Raw genomic sequence first — 21,496 nt, forward strand, 5'->3', positions numbered from 1 at the left:
GTGAGTGAAGCCTCCCTTTTTGCGTCAGGTGTCACGTTCGGCGTGGCCTCTGATGTGCACAAGCGAAGAGCAGGAATGACCTCGGCCTCCCAGGTCTTTCCTCCCTCCCAGGTCTGCCTCCTCGGACGCAGTCATCCGGACACTTCCAGTTGCTGACCCCGGGCCCCGGCCAGTTCCCAGCAACGGCCCTGCTGTGTTGCAGAGAAGAAAGTCTTAAGTCTTGAAAGTACAAATTCTCGGGGGGAAAGCGACAGTGTAGGAGGCATCGCTGCAGTCGGAGGTCCTGGGGTGGATTTCATTCGGCCTCACTGTAGTCATTCTCTCCCTGTGGAGCTGTCGGGGCAGGTGTCCCATTGACAGCAGCCGACTGTTTCTTGTCCTCTATCGCTACCCTACGCTGTCATTTTAAAGATTTTCTTTTCCAGAGGTCTCAGTTAATCGCCCCCTAAGTTTTTCTGTAGCCCGTTTTCAGTCCTCTTTCCCGTCAGTCTTGGGTTTGGGGTGCTGATGTCCGCTTTCTTCCTCTAAAGCTCAAGCCCTGTACACCCCTCTCTGGTAAGACTCCTCATCCAAGGGACTTCCCTGGCGGTCCACCTGCCAGTGCAGGGGGTTTGGGTTCAAGCCCCGGTCGGGGAGCTGAGATCCTACATGCCTCAGGGCCAAAAAACCAAAACAGAAAACAGGAGCAGGGCTTCCCTGGTGGTGCAGTGGTTAAGAATCTGCCTGCCAACGCAGGGGACACGGGTTCTAGCCGTGGTCCGGGAAGATCCCACATGCCGCAGAGCAGCTAAGCCTGTGCACCACAACTACTGAGCCTGTGCTCTAGAGCCCCTGAGCCATAACTACGAGCCTGCACTCTAGAGCCCGTGCTCCGCAACAAGAGAAGCCACCACAGTGAGAAGCCCGCGCACCGCAACGAAGAGTAGCCCCCACTCGCCGCAACTAGAGAAAGCCTATGTGCAGCAACAAAGACCCAACACAGCCCAAAATAAATAAGTTAAAAAAAAAAAAACGGAAACAATATTGTAACGAATTCAATAAAGACTTTTAAAAAAATGGTCGACATCAAAAAAATCTTAAAAAAAAAAACAAGCCTCCTCGTCCAGTCTGCCTTTTTCGTTAGGTTACTAAGTTCCTCGTGTCGTCTTTTTCTGCCCTGTGCCCTCTTGCTCTCGTCCTCTCACGGGAACTGTGATCTTTCTGTCTCCTCCCTGGGCTCCCAGCACAGGACTTAGGAACTGGTGGGTGTTGGTTAAATTACTCTCATTTGGACAAATATTTGAAATTTTGAACCAAGCTTCTGTAATGAGGTTGATAGAAACACTGTTTTGTTTTGTTTTCTTTTTAAAAACAATTCTGGTAAAATACACATAAGATTTATCATCTTCATCATTATTAAGCATACAGTTCAGTGGCATTAAGTGCATTCACACTGTTGTGCAACCGTCACCGCCATCCACCTCCAGAACTTTTCATGTTGCAAAACTGAAGCTCTGCCCATTAAGTAGTAACTCCCATTCCCTCCTTGCCCCAGCCCCTGGCCACCACCATTCTGCTGTCTCTGAATCTGACTACTTCAGGTGCCTCGTATGAGTGAATCATACAGTGTTTGTCCTGTGTCTGGCTTATTTCACTTAATGCCCTCGAGGTCCATTCGTGTTGTCTCTCACTTTTTATAGCTGAATAATATTTGTATAATTACACCACATTTTGTTTATTCATTTGTTTTTTGGTCTTTTTAATAAATTTGTTTATCTTTTTATTTTTGGCTGCGTTGGGTCTTTGTTGCTGTGCGCGGTCTTTCTCTAGTTGCGGCGAGCGGGTGCTACTCTTCGTTGCAGTGTGCAGGCTTCTCATTGCGGTGGCTTCTCTTGTTGCAGAGCACGGACTCTAGGCGTGCGGGCTCAGTAGTTGTGGCTCACGGGCTCTAGAGCGCAGGCTCAGTAGTTGTGGCACACGGGCTTAGTTGCGCCACGGCCTGTGGGATCTTCCCAGACCAGGGCTTGAACCTGCGTCCCCTGCATTGGCAGGTGGATTCTTAACCACTGTGTCACCAGGGAAGACCCTGTTTTGTTTTTTTTAGATTTTTTTTGATGTGGACCATTTTTAAAGTCTTTATTGAATTTGTTACAATAGTGCTTCTGTTTTTATGTTTTGGCTTTGGCCACAAGGCATGTGGGATCTTAGCTGCCCGACCAGGGATCGAACCCGCACCCCCTGCATTGGAAGGTGAAGTCTCTCTCTTTTTTTTTAAAATTAATTAATTAATTAATTAATTTTGGCTGCATTGGGCCTTTGTTGCTCCACATTCTCACTTTACTTTCTGTTTTCTTCTTTTTTGATAACGCCCATCCTAATGGGTGTGAAGTGGTATCCCATTGTGGTTTTGATTTGCATTTCCCTAATGCTGATGAGATCGAGCATCCTTTCGTGTGCTTATTGGTCACTTGTGTATCTTCCTTGGAGAAGTGTCCTTTGCCCATTTAAAAAAATTGGTTTTTGTTATCGAGCAGTAGTAGTTCTTTATATATTCTGGGTATTAACCCCTAAACACTGTTTCCAATTCTTAACTTTCATGGTGCACTATGTACAATGGAACTCCACCCCCCAAATCAAAACCACACGTCAAGCCCAGGGGTCTCTGTCTCAATCCGGCAGCAGTGACCCTGCTGCCCTGAGGGTTCACCTTGCCCTCCCCGCAGGTCCAGCTCTGACACACCCTCACTCTGTGTCTAAACTCAGAAAAACAGTTTGTTTTTAAGTATATTTGGCATTTGGTAGTTAAAGTATTTTTGCCTCATTTCTGCTTTTTAGATTATTCGGAAGAAGAAGAAGAAGAAGAAGAACTAAAATGTGTTGAGTGTTGCCACGTGCCCGGCACTCTTCTGAGCATCTTACACAGGTGACCTTTTCATGTTTGCAACCCTCTGAGCCAAATGCTCCTGGTGTCCCCATCATAGTGAGGAAATTGAGGCACATGACTTGGGTCAGGGTCATACACTGAACAGAGTTGGAGCTGGGCAGTCTGCCTCTGGACACTGAGCTTTCAACTTCACGCCGTGGAGGTTTCTTGTCTGCCTGCGCCAGTAACCTGACAAAATGTGTCACTGGATTGTTTCTTGGTGCCAGCAGTTATGCCTCTAAGCTTTGGTTCAAACGGTTTTGATTCCTACCTAATGATTGCTCTTTGTCATAGCAGAGGCTAGTACCACTTCCCAGTTTTATTCTGGTTCATGGGTCATCAAAAATTAAATATGGTTGCCCTCTGTGATGCTGGAAACCCCGAATCCATCAAGGACCAAAAGTGAGGTAGAACCTGCCGCTCTATTTCAGGAGGAAAGTAAGTGTAGAGCTGGGTCACAGACCTGTGGCATGTTCCTGAGGTCCCGTGGACGTCCTAGGAATCAGCTCCGGAGGTAGTAACAGCTGTAAGGGGCTGTGGGCTCGCTCTGGGTGGTGAGCTATGCTGCACTCTTAAATTCTCAGAGGGGTTACATGGTGTGATGCTTAGCGTTCTGGACTCTGACTTATGTTCTCATTTAATGCTCACAAAACCCCTGTTAGGTGGGTGATCCACCCATAATTCCGTGTCTAACATCAGCTAAGTGCCAGACACAGTTCTGTGCTATGGGGACGCAGCAATGAGCACAGCAGACAAGATCCTTGCCCTGGGGCAGCTAACTTTCTAGCCGAGAGAGATGGACAGTAAACAGGAAAGCAAATGAACAACTTCAGATCGCAATGGGCGCCTTGAAAACAACGCGTAAAGTCTCGGCGAGGGGCCACAAGGGTCTATTTTAAGTGTTGGGGTCAGAGAAGGTCTCTTTGAGGAGGTGACACTTGAGGTGATGACCTGAAGAATGAGAAGGAACCAGCCTTGCAAAGCTCTGGAGAAAGAGGTTTCCAATAGCAGAAGCAGTGAGTGCAAAGGCCCTGAGGTGAGAAGGAGCTCACTCTGGTCCAGGCCCTGAAAGGAAGCCAGTGTGGCTGCGGCCTCGTAAGCACAGGAGAGTGGAACTGAAAGCAGTTAGAGAAGGAGGAGGGCCGCCAGGCCTTGCAGCCCAGAATGGAACCTGGATGTTTCTCCGGGGGAAACCAGTGAAGGGTTTTGAGACAAGGAGTTCACTCCCTGAATGAACCCCTCCTGGTGGCTGCAGAGGGGTCAGAGGAGAAGCACGGAAACCCGGTCAGGACAGGCTTACCTGTGTAAGGCAGCCCGAACCAGGTTGGTGGCAGTGGAGATAGAAGACAGTCGAAAGCAGCTGGAGGTGGGGCCCGTCACGTGGGGAATCAGGAAAAGGGAGGGTTCGGGGGTGAGCACCGTTGGGTGGACGGTGGAGCCCTACTTACTGAAGCGGGAAGACCCCAAGGCGTTGGTTTTGGGAAGGGAATCAAGAGGTTGGGTTTGGGCAATTTGCATCTGAGGTTCCTGCTGGACAACCACGTAAAGATAGATACGAGTCTGTACCTCGGAATAGGGGTTCCCAAGCCCCGGCACCAGTCCGCAGCCTGTTAGGGGCGGGGCCGCACAGCAGGAGAGGAGCGGAGCTCCATCTGCCACGCCCCATCGCTCACGTTACAGCCTGAACCATCCCCTCCCCTCCCCCGTCCGTGGAAAACTCGGCTTCCAGGACATGGGTCCCTGGTGCCAAAAAGGTTGGGGGCCACTGCCTCAGAAGACGAGTCAGGAGACAACAGATTGCAAAGTCCGCAGCACAGAAGAGGTATTTCAGGCTGAGGGGCTTTATCAGGCAACCTGGGGACCGGGAAACCTGGATAGGAAATCGAGGCGGCCCCACACGGAGCCCTGGGGACCTCCACAGTGGGGCGTTGACGAAAGAGCCAGCAACGGGGGTTGAAAGTCACCTGCCATGAGGAAGGTGGGAACCTAGCGTGTGGCATCCCTGAAGCCCAGAGGGAGAAGCATTTCAGAAAGGGAGGGAGGGGCGGGCCAGTTACGTGGTGTGCTGCTGTAGCAGGGGGTGGCTTCCACCTTGGCAATGAGTGGCCCGCAGAGTGGGGAAGCCAGCAGCCTGCTGGGGTGGGAGCCAGGAAGAAGGATGGACAGCTCTGTCTTGAAGTTTTGCTGTGAAGGAAGTCAGATGGGTGGATGGATGGTAACTGGAGAAGAAGGGAGGTGGAGAGGTTGGCTCTTCTTTGCTGCTGGTGGTGGTTTTGAAGATGAGAGATACAGAGCGTTATGATGTGATGTGATGATGATGACCTATCATCACAGAAAATGATGATGCAGAAACTAGGGGAGAACAAGGCTGTCCTGAGGGCGGGAGGGGTTAGAGCCCACAGTCAAGTGCAGAGATCGGCCATCGGTGGGATATTTCCATAGGATGATTCTTGCATTGCAACAGGAAGGGGGCTAGGGAATGCGGGGGTAGATACAGGTAGATCCAAGGTGACTGACGCAGAACAATTAGGGAGCTCCTATCCGAATATTTCCTCTTCTTCTTTTTTTTTTTTTTTTTCATTGAAGTATCACCTCCTTGTTATGGGTGAGAAAACTGAGGCTTGGAGAGATCGGCTAACTTGTCCTAGTAAGTGGCTGAGCTGGATTTTCTGACTCCAGGGCCTCTCTGTGTCTGGGCCACCTCCCTCCTGGCCCTCCCCCTGCATGGCGTGATGCCCACTGTCCTGAGCGTCTCAGGGGCCCGGTCGTCATGTTAGATGAGTTTTCTTTTTTTTTTTTTTTACAACTTTATTGGAGTATAATTGCTTCACAATGGTGTATTAGTTTCTGCTTTATAACAAAGTGAATCAGTTATACATATACATCTGTTCCCATATCCCTTCCCTCTTGCGTCTCCCTCCCTCCCACCCTCCCTATCCCACCCCTCCAGGCCATCACAAAGCACCGAGCTGATCTCCCTGTGAGTTTTCTTAATTAGCACCTCGGGTGCAGTTACAGTCTCCAGTGCACTTTGAGTCAGGCTATGAGGAGGGGCAGGGTGAATGCCAGAGACTCTGGACTTTCCTTTTTGTGTTTCATCCATATTCCCAGCGATTGTTGCTTTTCACGGCAGCAGAAGAGAAGCTGCCCGTCTGTCCCCAACTGCTGGGCAGAGCAGGTGGACAGAGGGCAGAAGGCTCTGGCAGCACCGTGAGAGGTGAGGCCATGGATCTGTTAGCGAGTCAGGCCCCGAGCATCCCTCCCGTCCTCCAGCCTCCACCCCCTCCGCGGTTATTACGGACGGTGGCCACGGTTGTGCGTGTGACTGAAGGGGACTCTCCTGTGGCTCACAGCACTGAGGAGGATCTCCTGTGTCTTCTCTGAGCAGAGCGAGCCCGCCTCCACCCACCCCCTCACCCAGCCGCCTTTCACTCCTGTATCCCACAGTGGGTGCTCAGACCTGTGTTCATCTTGATCTCACCCCTTCACCCAGCAAGAGGAATTGGGAGACGGACCCACCTTACTTATTATCCATACATTTGGCATAAAAAGAAATCTAGAATTTTCCTTTTGACTTTTAACTCCTTTGCTATTGATTTGCTCAAAGGGTGGCAGTCTTGCTGGGTGAATTCTGCTTCTTGGCACCGTTCTTCAGGTACAGAGAGATTCTGCTCTTGCCTGGAAGCAGGGTTTTTTCCACAAATATATTTTGCATGTAAGTTCTTAGCCACTTTCTTTTGCTGAGATTTTTAGAGAGGGGACGGTTTGGGCTGTCACATTTCTATAACACAAATCGTCCTTGCTAAATACGAAGGCTGCTGGATTTTCCCCCAAGAACCCTGAGCAGGCGTCTTGCTTTGCACGGGGCTTACTGAACTGGAGGGTGAATCACGGGCGCTACAGCAGTGCTGCTCAGGGGCGCTGGAGTCCCTGCTCGGCTGCGACACTCCTGGTGCGGGTGCGGAACCAGTTGGCTCACGTGCTGCGTCGGGCCACGTGCGCAGACACAGAGGGACTCCTGTTTTCGAGTCTCTTGCTTCCCCGCACCCACGATACTGCTGCCCCTACCCCGTGGGCTCCTGCCGGCTGCCCGGCCCTGCCCGGGCGGAGCTGTCACCAGGCCCTGCGTTTGGGAGAAGCTCCAGGGCTGCCCCAGGCAGCTCAGCCGCTGCCCCTGCTGCTGCGTCCCCTGCTGTGCATCAAATCTACCCAGCTCCCTGCATCCCTTAGTCCTCCCACCCACCGCACCAGCCTCTTACTCCGCCTCCTTGCCTTCGATTTTGGTCTCTACTAACTCACCCACTTTCCCTCTACTTTGCAGCAAGAATGATTTCTCTAAGTCATGTGTCTTAATCACGTGATTCACCTGCTTAATCATGCTGATGTTGCCTGTTGCTCTCAAGCCTGAACTGCTGAATGTCCTTAGAGGAAGGCTTGGCAAATGTGGTTGCGCCTCAGATCCCCTGGGGAGAGGAAATCTAGAATCAGGCCTGAAATTCTGCATTTCTAACAAGCTCCCAGCTGAAGCCAGTGCTGCTGGCCTGTGAGGGGCAAGGAACTGGAGGGCCCCTGCCTGTCTCCCCAGCCTCATCTCTGGCCACCTCCCCGACTCGTCCAACCATACGGGGCTTATTCTAGCTCCCAGAATGCATGATGCTCTCACTGGCCCCCGGGCCTTTGCACATGTACCCTGCCTCGAGCACTCTCTTACTGCCCCCCTGGCTGACTCCTGTCCTTTATTTCAGTGAGATTATAGGTGTCACTTCTTCTAGGAAGCCTTCTCCGATTCTCCAAGCCCAGGAAACAAATTGTGGAGCATGTTTGTGGCCTGGCAGTGGTGTGAGGTGGAGGGGTAGGGTGATAACAATCTTTTGATGCTAGGGCACAAGGTCAACGGGGTGAGTGAGCTAGATCATGAGGTACAGGGTGGCAGCCAGAGGGCGGGGACAGCCGTTTCCTCCTACAGAAGGTTCTAGGAAGAAGGTTTTTGTGTCACCTGGGGTTAGAGGGAAGCCTGTCTGACCTGAGCTTGTCTGAAGTGTCCCTGGCTCTTCCACTGCCCCCTCCTGCCTGCTCGCTGAGCAGAAAGGATCCCTGAGGAAAGGACCCTGCTTGCCCGGAACGTTCTGAACAAGGTCACAGCCTCACAACTGTGTGTGTCCCCAGGCCACCCGAAAGTCATGTCCGAGTGAGCAAGGTCATCACAAGGATGAAAACTTTTTCCAGAAAGTTCTTTTTTGACCAGAGCTGGAAAGTGAATCATGGAGACAAGTTCCTACTGTAGAAATTTTATGTCCCTTTTGTCCTTAAGAAAATCTTTTTCTTTGAGGTGTTCTTCCATTTTCTTTTCTCTTTCTCCGCTTATGTGCTCCTTTGATCCTTGTACAAGTTATAAAGTTATTCCCTTCACAGATTGGAAGTCGGTTTTTTTTGGCGAGTGAAATCCTGGATTTTGCTAGAATGTTCCTGCCAGGGTTCCTGCACCAGACCCTCTGAGTCCTGCAGGGAGCTGGGAACGGAATCTGAAACATGAGACACAGCATCGACAGGATGTAGTGAGTTGACCTACTTAGCCATGTGATCTCAACTTGGGTAGGAGAAGTGCCAATTAGGTCTGGAAAAAGTAGAACATTAGTTACAGAGCAAACAAGTTTAGTAGCCGGGTATCAGAGCCAGGGCAGTGTTGGAAAGCACATGACCTGGGGAGGGAGCTAATGTCATTGCAGTTTTGCTCCGATGGAAAAATCTTTCTGCCCTCCAACTTAAAGGACACCGAATAGTACTTCCTTTCTGAATTTTTATTTCCCCTTTTTCTTAAAGGGGGGCATCCAAGGGAAGGTCTCTTTCCTCCTTCCCCTCCCACTAGCCCTCCTGGGATGTTTCAAGTTTGTTTTGCCGTGTCGTAGTTGTAGATGTCAAGCCGTTGGTCTGTTTGAAACAGATAACGACTTTAGTTTCTTCCCAGTGAGAACTGCCAAGTTTAGTGGGTTATAACTGTGTACCCAATAATTCGCAGGTGCTGTAAGAAGTTACAAAAGAAAGAGAAATAAATGATTTTCTTTTCCACGATAGAAAATTACACTCTTTGCCTTAAGGGAAACTTACAGGAATGGATTTGATAAATTATGGAAGAGGATCATGCACATGAAGGGGAAAATGAGTTGAGCAAAGGCAGTTAAGATGTCTAGTTTTATTAATCTTGAACCCACTTTGAACTGACGGTAAACATTATTGACAATGTCTGAACATGGGTAAGTAGCTCTGGTCTCTGGTTACGTTTTCCAATCTCCAGCCCATTCTTCCTCTGCCCCCTAGTGGACACAGCGCTGAACAGAACATGTAACAGAAGGAGCTCGCTAGAAAAAAAAGCAAAGAGGCACAGAAAGAAATGATAAGCCCTTCTATCTGTCTAGGGACCTCCAGATTCTTTATCTCTTATCTTCATGGTAATCCTATAAGATAAATAATATTCTCATTTATATTTTCATTAAACATCAAGCTAATCATTCCAAAATACAGAACTAATATATAGATCAACCTACTCCACAGGGAAGATATATTTTCGCAGGGAAGTGTCCATACCCAACCACTCAGTTTACCCCAAGGATCCAGGATGTCTTGTAGTTCTTTATTTTCTGTACTTGTATTATAAAAGCAGTAGTTTTTTTTTTTCATTTCCCAAACATGAAAGTATATTCCATAACTTAACGACCCGCCTCGTAGGTCCTGCAGTCCCTCTGAGCTTCCCCGCGCTGCTCTGGGTTCCCCCGAGGCTCCAGACCCGCTGGCTCCACTCCTGTGTTTTCTGCCCCCATCCGCCCCATCCTGAGCACTGTCCCTACTTCTTCACAACCCCAGTGGCACGTCCTATTAGTTCTAGCTCTCTGGGACCCTGACTAATACAGGTAGGCATGTCACGAAAGCTGGTCCAGTTAGAGTAAATCTCAGGCCTTTTTCTGGAGGAGGAGTGCTGGGACACAGCTGCTCTCTTTCTCTGAAGGGTGGAATTCCAACGGGAGTCTTGGAAGAGTGCCAGGTGCAGGCTCTGGGCCAGAATCCTTAGATCTTGTGCAGCCACAGTCACTTACTTCCTGTGGGGCTGCTCCTGAGTTTCCCCATAGGCGAAGTGGGATTCTGGCGCCTACCACAGAAGGTTATTGAGAGGGTTAAATGGTTTCATTATACTAAACACTTGGAACGATGCCTGGATCATGGTAAATGCTCAGTAAGTCCAGGCAATGATGATGGGGATGGGGATGATGATGGCAGGACCCAGGCTGAGGAAAAAGCTGAGGTCCAAGAAGAGCAAGGAAATGGATTCAGAGCCCTGATGGCTTCTCCAACCTCTAGATCCAATTGAGCTTGACAGCCATCCTACCGCTGGACTTTGCAGTGACACAAGCTCATAAATTCCTTTATCATTTAAACCTACTCGGGTTGAGATTTTATTTCCATCCAGAGTGCTGAACCTCTTCTTGTCTTAACAGAAAGACAAGAAGCACAAGCACAAAAGGATTCACTGTAACCCCTTTCCTGGGACATGGAGCTATATTTCCACACTCCTACCGGTGACAACTTTCAGTGATTCCAGGAACGCTATTTCTATGCATCAGTGGGGAACTACCTTCAAATCCTCACAGGTGATTTACTCTTCTGTGGCAATTGCCCAAATGATTCCTGGATGGGGTGAACAGGTATTTCACTGAAGAGGAATCAGGAAGGACCTATAAACAAGGAAGAGATGATCAACTTAAGGGAAATGCAAATCAAAAACACAATAGGATACCATTTCAACTTGCTAGTCAGGGAAAAATATTTAAGTCTTGAAAATTCTAAGTATTGACAAGTATATGGAACCAAGAGGGCTTTTATACAGTGCTGATGGGGCTATAAATTGTACCGTCTATAAAACGGCGTGTATAACTTGGCATTCTCATATAAAGCTGAAAATGTCTTTATCCCATGAGGCAGTAATAGTACTACTGAGTCTATCCTTGTCTCTTAGATATGTGCCCTGCAAGACACTTACAGGAGTGTTTAGCCTGGCATTGCTGGTAACAGCAAAATGACTGAAAACAACTGATGTTTCCATACGCGGGAGGATGGATTAATAAAATGTGGTGTATTTACTTAATGCATTCCAAAGACAGTGAAAATGAATGAATGACAGCTACATGCATCAATGTGGATAAAACCTAAAAATCATGGCTTTGAGGAAGAAACAGCACTTCCAAAATACATATCAAATATCATTTATATAAAGTTTAAAAACATACAATAGGGTTTCTCTGGTGGCGCAGTGGTTGAGAGTCCGCCTGCCGATGCAGGGGACACGGGTTCGTGCCCCGGTCCGGGAGGATCCTACATGCCGCGGAGCGGCTGGGCCCGTGAGCCATGGCCGCTGAGCCTGCGTGTCCGGAGCCTGTGCTCCGCAACGGGAGAGGCCACAACAGTGAGAGGCCCGTGTACCGCAAAAAAAAAAACAAAAAACAATAATTAATACATCATTTAGGGATATATCAAGGTAGAAAAACATGGGAATGAGAAACACAAAATCAGAAGAGTGGTTATCCGTGGAAGGAATGACCGTTATTTCTTAACCCAGTGGTGAGCACATAGGTGCTCCCTTTTACCTTTACGTTATATGTTATATTCTTTAGTACGCATGAAATGTAATAATTTTTATTGTGGTAACTGTACATGACAAAGTTCAGCATTTTAACCATTTTTTTTTTTTTTTTTCTTTTTGGTACGCGGGCCTCTCACCGCTGTGGCCTCTCCCGCTGCGGAGCACAGGCTCCGGACGCGCAGGCCCAGCGGCCATGGCTCACGGGCCCAGCGGCTCCGCGGCATATGGGATCCTCCCAGACCGGGGCACGAACCCGTATCCCCTGCATCGGCAGGCGGACTCTCAACCACTGCGCCACCAGGGAGGCCCCTAACCATTTTTAACTGTACAACTCAGTGTACAGTTACTTATGTAATTCACACTGCTGTGCAACCATCCACCATTAACCACCTACAGCTTTTTCATCATCCCAAACCGTGCTTTTGGCTGTCACATCCAAGAAACCATTGCCAAGTCCAATGTCGTGAAGCTTTTGCCCTACGTTTTCTTCTAAGAGTTTTAGCTCTTACAATTAGGTCTTTGATCCATTTTAAGTTCATTTTTATTTATGGTGTGATAAAGGTCCAACATCATTCTTTTGCAGGATAGTACATTTTTAAACACAAAGCAAAGAATCAGAGAATATTAAAAGGGGCCCTCCCCATTTACGAATGAAGAAACTGGGGTAGAAATAATAAGCCAAGCTCACCCCACTGCTTCAGGGAAGCAGCGGGGTAAAAGTCAAGGCCTATACTAGACAACTGCGCAGGCGCCTAAGCACCCAGCGCGCCCCGCCCTGGGTTTGGATCGCCGCCTCGCGGGAGAGCGCTCTCCGACTTTCCGGCACTGGCTCCTCCCCTTCCTCGCCCCCTGGGGCGGGCCCTCGCGGCTCAGGAGCGCGGAAAACGTGCGCGGCGGACGTGGGGTGAGGGAAAACCCGGGAAATCTTTGGCGTCTCCTGGACCCGTCAGGAACTGCTTGTAAGGCGTAGACTCCAGCTCCGCTTTCGCGCCGTACCAGGCCGAGTTTTCTCTCGCGCTCTAGGACGGGGAGGAGCCCTGGCCCTGTAGGAAGCAAGCTCGGGGGGGGGGGGGCGGCGTGCCCGCGTGCTCGGCCCGGATTGGCCGCTGGGAGCAGCGCGGGGTTTGGCGGGAACTTAGGGAGCTGCGCCGGCGCGGTGAGCGGTGTGCTGAGATGGCCCCGCCGCGGCGAGTTCGGCGCTCGGGGTAAGTGCTGCGGCCTCTCGGAGCGCCGGGTTAGGGGGTTCGCTTTATGTTCCTTCTCCGCCGGGCTTCGGCCTCTCGGAGCTGCTCGTGCTCCCTGGCTCTGCCACTGTGCAACTTGTCCTAGTGACTAACCTCTCAGGGCCTTGGTTTCCCCGTCGGTAAAATGGGAATAATAATATTCCCACCTTGGAAGGATTACGGTGAGGTTTAAAGGAGTTTAAAGCCGTGGCCGGCGGGGAGGGGAGAACGTTGGCTAGTGTCAGCATTACTTTGTGTGGGTGAGTGTAGCCTAAAGTAGACTCCAAATGTTTTGAAACAAACTATCCAACAAATAACTTAATGAGTGCCTACTACTTGCCAGACATTACGTTCTAGTGACGCTTACACTCTGGCTGGTAGTCAGTATTCTTATTTTCAAGACCCTGTTTGTTTTTGTAACACAAACCACAGACTGTAGAGCTGAACTAAATCTCCCGCCGCGGGGGCCCCAGCTGCCGCTTGTTATTCTTAAAGAGGGCCTCCAGCCGGGATGAGTCAAGCTTTTTTTTTTTTAATCAAAAAGGGCTTGCATTTTAAAATAGGTTACAAAACTGCTCTCTAAAATGTTATTCTTCATGGACTCATGGGCCCGTGTCTCGCTGGCCGTGTCTGGAGTGCATCCAAGGCCCTGTGTGGTCCTGGCTGGAGGGGCCTCGGCGTGCTTCGCGCCCCGGCTGGTACTCAAGGCCTTAGGAGTTCCACCTGGGCCGTGGGAAGGCGGTCTGGAGAAGGTGCATTTGTAGAGGCGGGTGAGGGTGCAGGCAGCCAAACAGCGTAGGGGACAGGCTGGAGCGGGACGAAGCAGGGCAGTTGAGTAAACCGAGACTGGGCTCCCGTGGCCAGTGGGGAGGAGGGTTGGGAAAGAATAAGGGGCCTGAACCTCAGCCGACAAGAGTGAAACGTTATCTGATAGGCCAGTGGGGGGTTTTCTCTCTCCCTCCCTCCCTCCTCCCCCCACACACGTATACACGTACATATAACATTTTTGCCTTTGGGACTCCTGAAATCTGTTTATCTCTCCCCCTAAAACGCACTAATGCACATACACCAAAATTTTTTACGTATGTTATCACCGAGGTTTCCATCTTTTGGGAGCCTCACCTTGCTCCTAACCTAAGGTGAGGGGGAAACTTGACCACTTTTTTGAACACAGACAAGGCAAGAAAGGGTGGAATGAGTGGGTTAAGAAGTTATGTGATCTGGTTTCTCGTCCTATCACTTGGCTGTGTGACCACTGATGTCACTTAACTTTTCTGAACCCCAGAATCATAAAGGCCGTAACACTAGTATCTGCTCTACCTTCTTTTTTGGGTCTGAGAATCAAATAGAGCAGTGGTTTTCAAATGTGGTTCCACCGGGAACTTGTTAGACATGCAGACTCTCAGTGGCCACCCCAGGTTTCCTGAATCAGCAGCTCTGGAGTTGGGGCCAAGCAGTCTTGTTTTAACCAGCCCTCCAGGTGATTCTGATACCTGAGGATTGAGAATCACTGCTCTAACAGTTTTCCAACTTTTTTTTTTTTTTTTACTGTAATTCACAGTAATGATGTTTTATATCACAGTGGGTACACAAACGTGCACGTACGCACACATAATAAAACCGAAGGTTTAAGAAATCTTATATTTTATATTCTTTTGTATTTATTTATTATTTTTATGTTTTTTGCGGTACGCGGGCCTCTCACTGTTGTGGCCTCTCCTGCTGCGGAGCTCCGGACGTGCAGGCTCAGCGGCCATGGCTCACGGGCCCAGCCGCCCCGCGGCACGTGGGATCCTCCCGGACCGGGGCACGAACCCGTGTCCCCCGCATCGGCAGGCGGACTCCCAACCACTGCGCCACCAGGGAAGCCCCTGTATTTATTTTTTTTTAATGCTGGGGGAAAACCTTAAAGGACATGATGGGGCAGTTGATGAAACTTGGATATGGACTGTAGATTAGACAATGATGTCAGTGTTAAATTTCCTGATTTGGAAGTTGTACTGTGACTACACAAGGTAACGCCCTCTTAGGAAAGACACACTGCAGTGTCCCCAGTTTACCATACACAGACACACAGGAAGCAGGTGAGACAAAATGTAAACAGTTGGTGAAGCAGGTAAAGGGTATACAGAAGGTTCTTAGAGCATTCTCAACTTTTCTCTAAGTTTGAAATTATATCAAATAAAGAAATACTTGTTCCACAAAGAAATACTCGTTCAGACACTAAACGGACTTTGCCGTCCCTAACCGGTGTCTGCAGGGCACTTTTGAAAGTCAGGGCCTGTGTGTGTGGTGTAGGGCATCCCCCCCGCCCTGGCACCATGCCTGGACCACAGAGGATACTCAAAGCATAGTCCCTGGCGGGATTATTTCCTGCCTCTCATATTTCCACTTTTTCTTCTGGTCACTATTGTCATATCTTGTTTACTTTAAGCTCCGTTGAAGGTACGCAACTTTATCCTTTTATCCTAATGCCCAGTGGAGGGAGCCTGAAGGGCGGAAAGCAGGCAGCTCTGGGTTTGAACTGGTGCAGATGTTAACGCAGGCTTCCCTCCTTCCTGGCCGCGTGTGGCTTTGGGCAGATACACATCTGGAACATGGGATTCACTTCTACCTTGAGGACTGTTTCAGAGCTAAATGAGAAAGTGTGTGTAAGAGAGCCAGGCACGGAGGGAACGGGGGTCCAGTGCTTGAGAAAGAGAGGTACCTCTCGCTCATTTCTGCGGAACGCCAGCCGTTGCTGTTGACTGCGACTTCAGGGACAAGGATGAGAGCAGCGTTAGTAGTTTTCTGTGTCCCTGAGGGCAGAGGTGTGCTATTTATACGCAGGTGTTATGAGTTGGCCTATAAAAAATTTAATTCAGTATGTGAGATATGGGTTCTGCTTTCTAAAAGGATTTTGCCATTACCTGAATTTCGTCATGTGCACATTGTTAGTGCAACTAACAAGGAATGTAATTTGGAAAGAAAATGCTTGGCTGAGGTGTAATTCTGGTGTTTCCCCAAGTTATTTTAAGTATTTCCTAACTCTTGTGTGTGTTTTTGCTGTTTCCTAGTACGAGATATCCAAAGAACACTGTAGGAAGAACACATTCCACGAAAGATGTAAGTTATCTTTTTTATATTTTAATATAATTTTTCTCGTAATTGACAAAACAAAATAGCGTTTTATAGGAGACTCAGAGTTTCGTAGACTTGGTGAGCTCAGTGTTTTCTTGCAGTGAAAAAGCATATTCCTTTTCCTCCTGCTCCTTCCAGTATAATGGAGAAAATGGCCATTGTTAACGTTTTGAATTTTTCTGGGCCTCGGCTGGTTTCATTTTCATTTGGATAATCGACATCGTTGAACAATTGTACAACGTTCTGTATTTTGCTTTTGTCACTTATAGCCATTTCTCCATGTTGTTATAGTTTTCCACAGTTGATGATTTCATAATATTCCATTTAGTTTCACATTCGCATGGTATTTTTACTTCAGGGTGGAGTCTTAGAAGTAAGTGTCTGTGAAAGGCAGGTGCGTTTGTTTAACCCTCCGGCTAGCTCACTTCAGAGTATTTTCCAGCGGCCTGTCCAGTTGGCCTTGGAAATTCACATGAACAACCTCTGACAGTGCCTACTTGGGGGTGCCCGGGCGTCGGGAGTTCTCCCTGCTCTGTGCCCTTCCCCTGCTTTTCCCTTTTGCAGGGTGTCTCCTCTCTGCTCCCCTGACCCCCTCCCCGTTTGGAGGGGGCGCTTTTCCTCTCTGGAAGGGTTTCTTCAGCTCTCCGGTCCTCCTCCCTCCTCGGGAAGGGAGCTGCCTTGCACAGGCCCACTTGCTTGGGGAGGATGCAGGATGTCAGCTCGTCTTTGGCATCCGTTCTCCCCACACACGCTCCGTGAAAGATTTTTCCCTGAGGGTCTGTGAGTGGTAGTTTCTGTTTTGTCTCTCACTTCTATTCAATCTCCTGTATATCTTCCAGGATTCCTTCATATTTTCCTGTCTGTTAATGGCAGCCCTCCACGTTTTCCAGAGCTACTGTGGATGTTTTTCTCACTTTCTGTATGTTGTCTTTCATTGGGATTTGAGGGGCAGTCTTCCTGGGGCTTATTAGTATATTAGACTGTAAACCCTCGTCTCTCTCCTGCAATCAGGAGTTTTTAGCCTCTGTGTTTAGGAACTTTCATGGGCATGTTTCTGGGGAGAGGCCCACACGGGCTCAGGAGTTGGCAGGCAGTGGCCTGTGGGCCGGATCTAGTCCGCCTGCTGGTTTTGTAAAGCCCTGCGAGCTAAGGGTGGTTTTTATATTTTGAAATGACTGAAGTAAAATCAAGAGTGTCTCATGCCATGTGAAAATATGAAAGTCAAATTTCAGTATCCACACACAAAGCTCGATTGCAGCCCAGCCGTGCTTCCTTCTGCGTTGCCACTGTCTGCTTTCACACTGCGACGGCTGCGCTGCGTAGTGGCACCAGTCCCCAGGGCCCGCAAAGTCTAATATACAGATGACCCTTGAACTGGGAGGGTCCACTTCTACCCGGATTATTTTCAATAGTAGGTTCTACGCTATCCGGCTATCCGCAGTTGAAACCGCATATGTGGAACCCGGATCGGGAGGGCCGACCGCGAAGTCACACGGGGGTTTCGGCTGCGCGGAGGGTGGGCGCCGCTGAGCCCTGCGTTGTTCAGTGGTCAGCTGTGCTTACCCCCTGGTCCTTCATAGAAAAGCTTCCCAACCCCTGCCTCGGAGGACCAGAAGAGCCTCTGACCCCCAAGAGTGTGAAGGCTCACTTCTTAGGCCGCGGTGATAGCGGGAGGATCCTTGCCACGTAAATCAGCTTTGTAATGTTCCTTTTGGGAGGGCCAATTCAGTGACTTTGAACTTTATTCACTTCCAGGAAGCTGGCCAAAAGCACAAGCCTACCGATGTATTTGATTTTCCTGATAATTCTGGGATCTCAAGCATCGGCAGGCTGGGTGAAAATGAGAAAGATGAAGAACCCTATGAAACCTTTGGTTAGTATTTTAAATCTTTATCCTAAAGTCTTTAAAGTGGTTCAAGCAACAGCATTTAGGCTAGTTACTAATAAAAATATAGAAATGTCTTCAAATACAAAAGCGAGGTTGTCTGCACATGAATACAATGTTCTGGGGAGTATTTGATAATTTGAATTAATTTTTCTCACTTCTAGGTACGTTGGAACTAAGAACTCTTTTAAGTGTTGTCAAAGTGGAGCTCTCCTAGTAGCATTTGTCAACAAGCCAGCCACATTAGGACACCTGTTGTAGACCTTTATAACAAGAGGAATATAAAATATATTTCTTACTTCATACGTCCAGCAGTCATTCGGTAAGGGGCTTTGGTTTAGGTAGGAGCAGAGGGATAATGTTTCCTTTTCGTGAACACACTGAGGCAGAGGATGCTTCGGGGGAGCTTCCCCTGTGTTCCCTGGAGTGTTAGGAAGACGGGACTGGTGCCTGTCTGACCAGGGGTGTGTGAGTTGTCCAGATGGTACGGCTTCTGTCAGTGTGTCACTGGCCACTCTAGAGGCCAGAAATGATACAGAGTGTGCCATGTGTGCCCACATCTAGAACAGCAGTAATCAGACATTTTTTGCCAGAATAAGTTTTAAGGGAATTTTGAAAACATACAACTTCTCACGTATTTTTAATTTGGCATCTAATATTTCTAGTCTAATTTTTGTTAATAAAAGAAAATAGTGTACGTTTTGTAAGGTGAAAAGTAGTCATTACCAGAATACCCCTTTTATTATGACTTGATAAAAATGTTTTAACTACTCATCTAAAAGAAATCATAATTTAAAAAATTGAGATGTAATTCACTTGCCATAAAATTCACCCTTTTAAAGTGTACAATTCAATTCACTTTTAGTATAGTCACAGAATTGTACAACCATCACCATTTTCTATTCCAGAACGTTTTAATCACCCCAGAAAGAAACTCCGTGCCCAGAAGTAATCACTCCCTATTCTTCTTCTCAGCCCTTGGCAACCATAAATCTACTTCCTGTCTCTATGGCTCTGCCTATCCTGGACGTTTCATTTAAATAGAATCATACACTGTGTATGTGGTCATATGTGACTTGCTTCTTCCATTTCGTGTAGTATTTGCAGGGTTCATCTACGTGGTAGTGTAAGTACTTCATTCCTAAAAATTTTTAGAGTTCAATAATCCATTGGATAGACCTCATTTTTTTATCCATTCATCAGTTGATGTACACTTGCATTGTTTCCACTTTGTGGCCATTATGAGTTATCCTGCTGGGAACATTCATGTACCAGTTTTTTGTATGGACATGTGTTTTCATGTCTCTTGGGAATGTAGTCATCCCTCAGTATCCATGTGAGATTGGTTCCAGGACCCCCCGTGGATACCGTAGTCCGAGGATGCTAAAGTTCCTTATATAAAATGGCATAGTGGAGGCTTCCCCGGTGGTCCAGTGGTTAAGACTCCACACTGCCGATGCAGGAGGTGCGGATTCAATCCCTGGTCAGGGAGGTGAGATCCCACATGGTGCGAGGTGTGGCCAGGAAATCAACAAAATACAAACAGAAGATGGCATAGTGTTTGCGTGTAACCTGTGCACATCCTCCCGTTCGCTATCAGTCATCTCTGGGTTACTTATAATACCTAGTACGATAGAAATGCTATGTAAGTAGTTGCCTGTGTGCAGCAAATTCAAGTTTTGCTTTTTGGAACTCTCTGGAATTTGTTTTCCCCAAATATTTTCAGTCCATGGTCGGTTGACTCTGTGGATGCAGAACCCACAGATATGGAGGGCCGCCTGTACACCTCAGTCACGTGGTGATTCCGCTTCAGCGTTTTGAGGAAATGTTGACACGGCAGCTGTACCACTTTGCATTCCCACCGGCTATGTATGAGGGTTCCAGTTTCTCCACATCTTCATCAACTCTTGTTATTATCTGACTTTTCGATTCTAGCCATCCTAATGGGTATGAAATGGTGTCTCATTGTGTTTGTGTGGTAAAATATACATAACATAAAATTAACCCTTTTAATCATTTTGAAGTGTCTGGTTCTGTGGCGTGAAGTGTGTGCATCGTGTGCAGCCATCACCCCATCCGTCCCCAGGACTTTGTCCTTTCTCTCCCCTGAGTGAAACTCTCTGCCCAACAGCCGATGGCACCTCGCCCCGCCCCCTCTTTCTAGCTTTCTGTTTCTATGAATTTGCCCACTCGTGTGAGAGGAATCATACAATATTTGTACTTTTGTATCCTTTTTCTCATGTAGCATTACGTCTTTAAAGTTCATCCATGTTGTAGCATGTGTCAGAACTTCCTTTTTAACAGTGTAGTGTATACATTTTACGTATAGACCACATTTTGTTTATCCAGTCACCTGTCAGTGGACACTTGGGTTGCTTCTACCTTTTGACTATTTTGAATAATGCAGCTGTGAACATAGGTGTACAGATATCTGTCCCAGTCTGGCTTTCCCTTCTTTTGTGTATGTGCCCGGAACTGGAATTGCTGGATCATATGATAATTCTGGGTTTAATTTTTTTGAGGAATTGCAGTTGCACCATTAGCAATGCACAAGGATTCCAGTTTCTCCACATCCTCACCATTACTTGTTCTCTGTTTTTTTTGATAATAGCTATTCACATGGATGTGCGGTAGTATCTCAATGTGGTCTTGAGTTGGATTCCCCTAATGACTAATGTTCAGCATCTTTTTGGTGCACTTATTGGCCATTTGTATGCAGGCACACCTTGGAGATACTGCGGGTTCGGTTCCAGACCACTGCAGTAAAGCAAATATTGCAATAAAGTGAGTCACGAATTCTTTGGTTTCCAGTGCGTATAAAAGTTATGTTTACACTACACTGTAATCTGTTAAGTGTGCAATAGCATTATGTGTAACAAAACAATATACATTCCTTAATTAAGAAGTACTTTATTGCTAATCATCATCTGACAATGCAGGGTTGCCACAAGCCTTCAATTTGTAAAAAATGCAGTGTCTGCAAAGTGCAATAAAGCAAAGTGCAATAAAACGAGGTACGCCTTTATCTTCTTCGAAGAGGTGTCTGTTCACATCCTTTACTTGGGTTGAAATCAGGTTATTTATCTTTTTATTGTTGAGTAGTAAGAGTACAGCTTGTGTGACTGGTTACATATGGAGATTAAAAATTGGTCTAGTTTTCTTTTTCTCCCTTGTTATTCCCAGTAGTAAAGTAAATAAACCCCTTTGCCTAGTTGAGGCCAATACAAAGTATATTACTAACTTTAAAATTGTGCAGTTGCTATGTTCATTATATAAGCAGCTGAAACGTTTAAATGTGAGAACGTTTAAATGTGTGCAGCACGCTAAAGCCTGAGCGTGAAGAGATGGGTGCTTGGCCCTTACCAGGCGCCCCTGCAGCCATTGGCTCCACGCTGCTGGCCTCCTCCTTCCCCCGCCACAAGCCCAGGCCAGGGTGCCGAGGCCTCTCCTGTGACCCCCCTCTTCCTCAGCAGGTAGGCGCATCCTCCCACCAAGGCCCTGTGGTCTCCTTTATCTCCGTTTCTCCATTATCTTCATTATCTCATTATCTCCTTTATCTTCATTCCAATTAACTTTTTTTTTTTTTTTAGTTTTGGCTGCGTTGGGTCTTCGTTGCTGCTCAGGCTTTCTCTAGTTGGTGCTACTCTTTGTTGTGGTGGGGTGGCTTCTCTTGTTGTGGAGCACGGGCTCTAGGCGCACGGGCTTCAGTAGTTGTGGCTCGCGGGCTGTAGGGCGCA

General features: G+C 47.9%; 1 protein-coding gene across 4 annotated transcripts in view; it reads left to right on the plus strand.

Annotated features, from left to right (window-relative positions):
• The first annotated feature begins 12,564 nt into the window (after window positions 1–12,564).
• The window catches only part of CENPU (centromere protein U), a 33,227-nt gene continuing 24,295 nt past the window's right edge, over window positions 12,565–21,496 (plus strand). For 3 of the 4 annotated variants that reach the window (XR_014014111.1, XR_014014112.1, XM_081220998.1), the window contains exons 1-3: window positions 12,652–12,736; window positions 15,811–15,859; window positions 17,630–17,747. Coding sequence is in view for 2 of the 4 variants with exons in the window: in XM_081220998.1 (XP_081077124.1) it covers window positions 12,705–12,736; window positions 15,811–15,859; window positions 17,630–17,747 (199 nt within the window). In the remaining 2 variants the exon portion in view is untranslated. Of the gene's footprint in view, window positions 12,737–15,810; window positions 15,860–17,629; window positions 17,748–21,496 lie in introns of all 4 variants that reach the window. The other variant, XM_081220999.1, reaches the window with a different exon arrangement.

The sequence above is a fragment of the Mesoplodon bidens genome, assembly GCF_964165515.1.
Source record: "Mesoplodon bidens genome assembly, chromosome: 20".
Classification (NCBI taxonomy): domain Eukaryota; kingdom Metazoa; phylum Chordata; class Mammalia; order Artiodactyla; family Ziphiidae; genus Mesoplodon; species Mesoplodon bidens.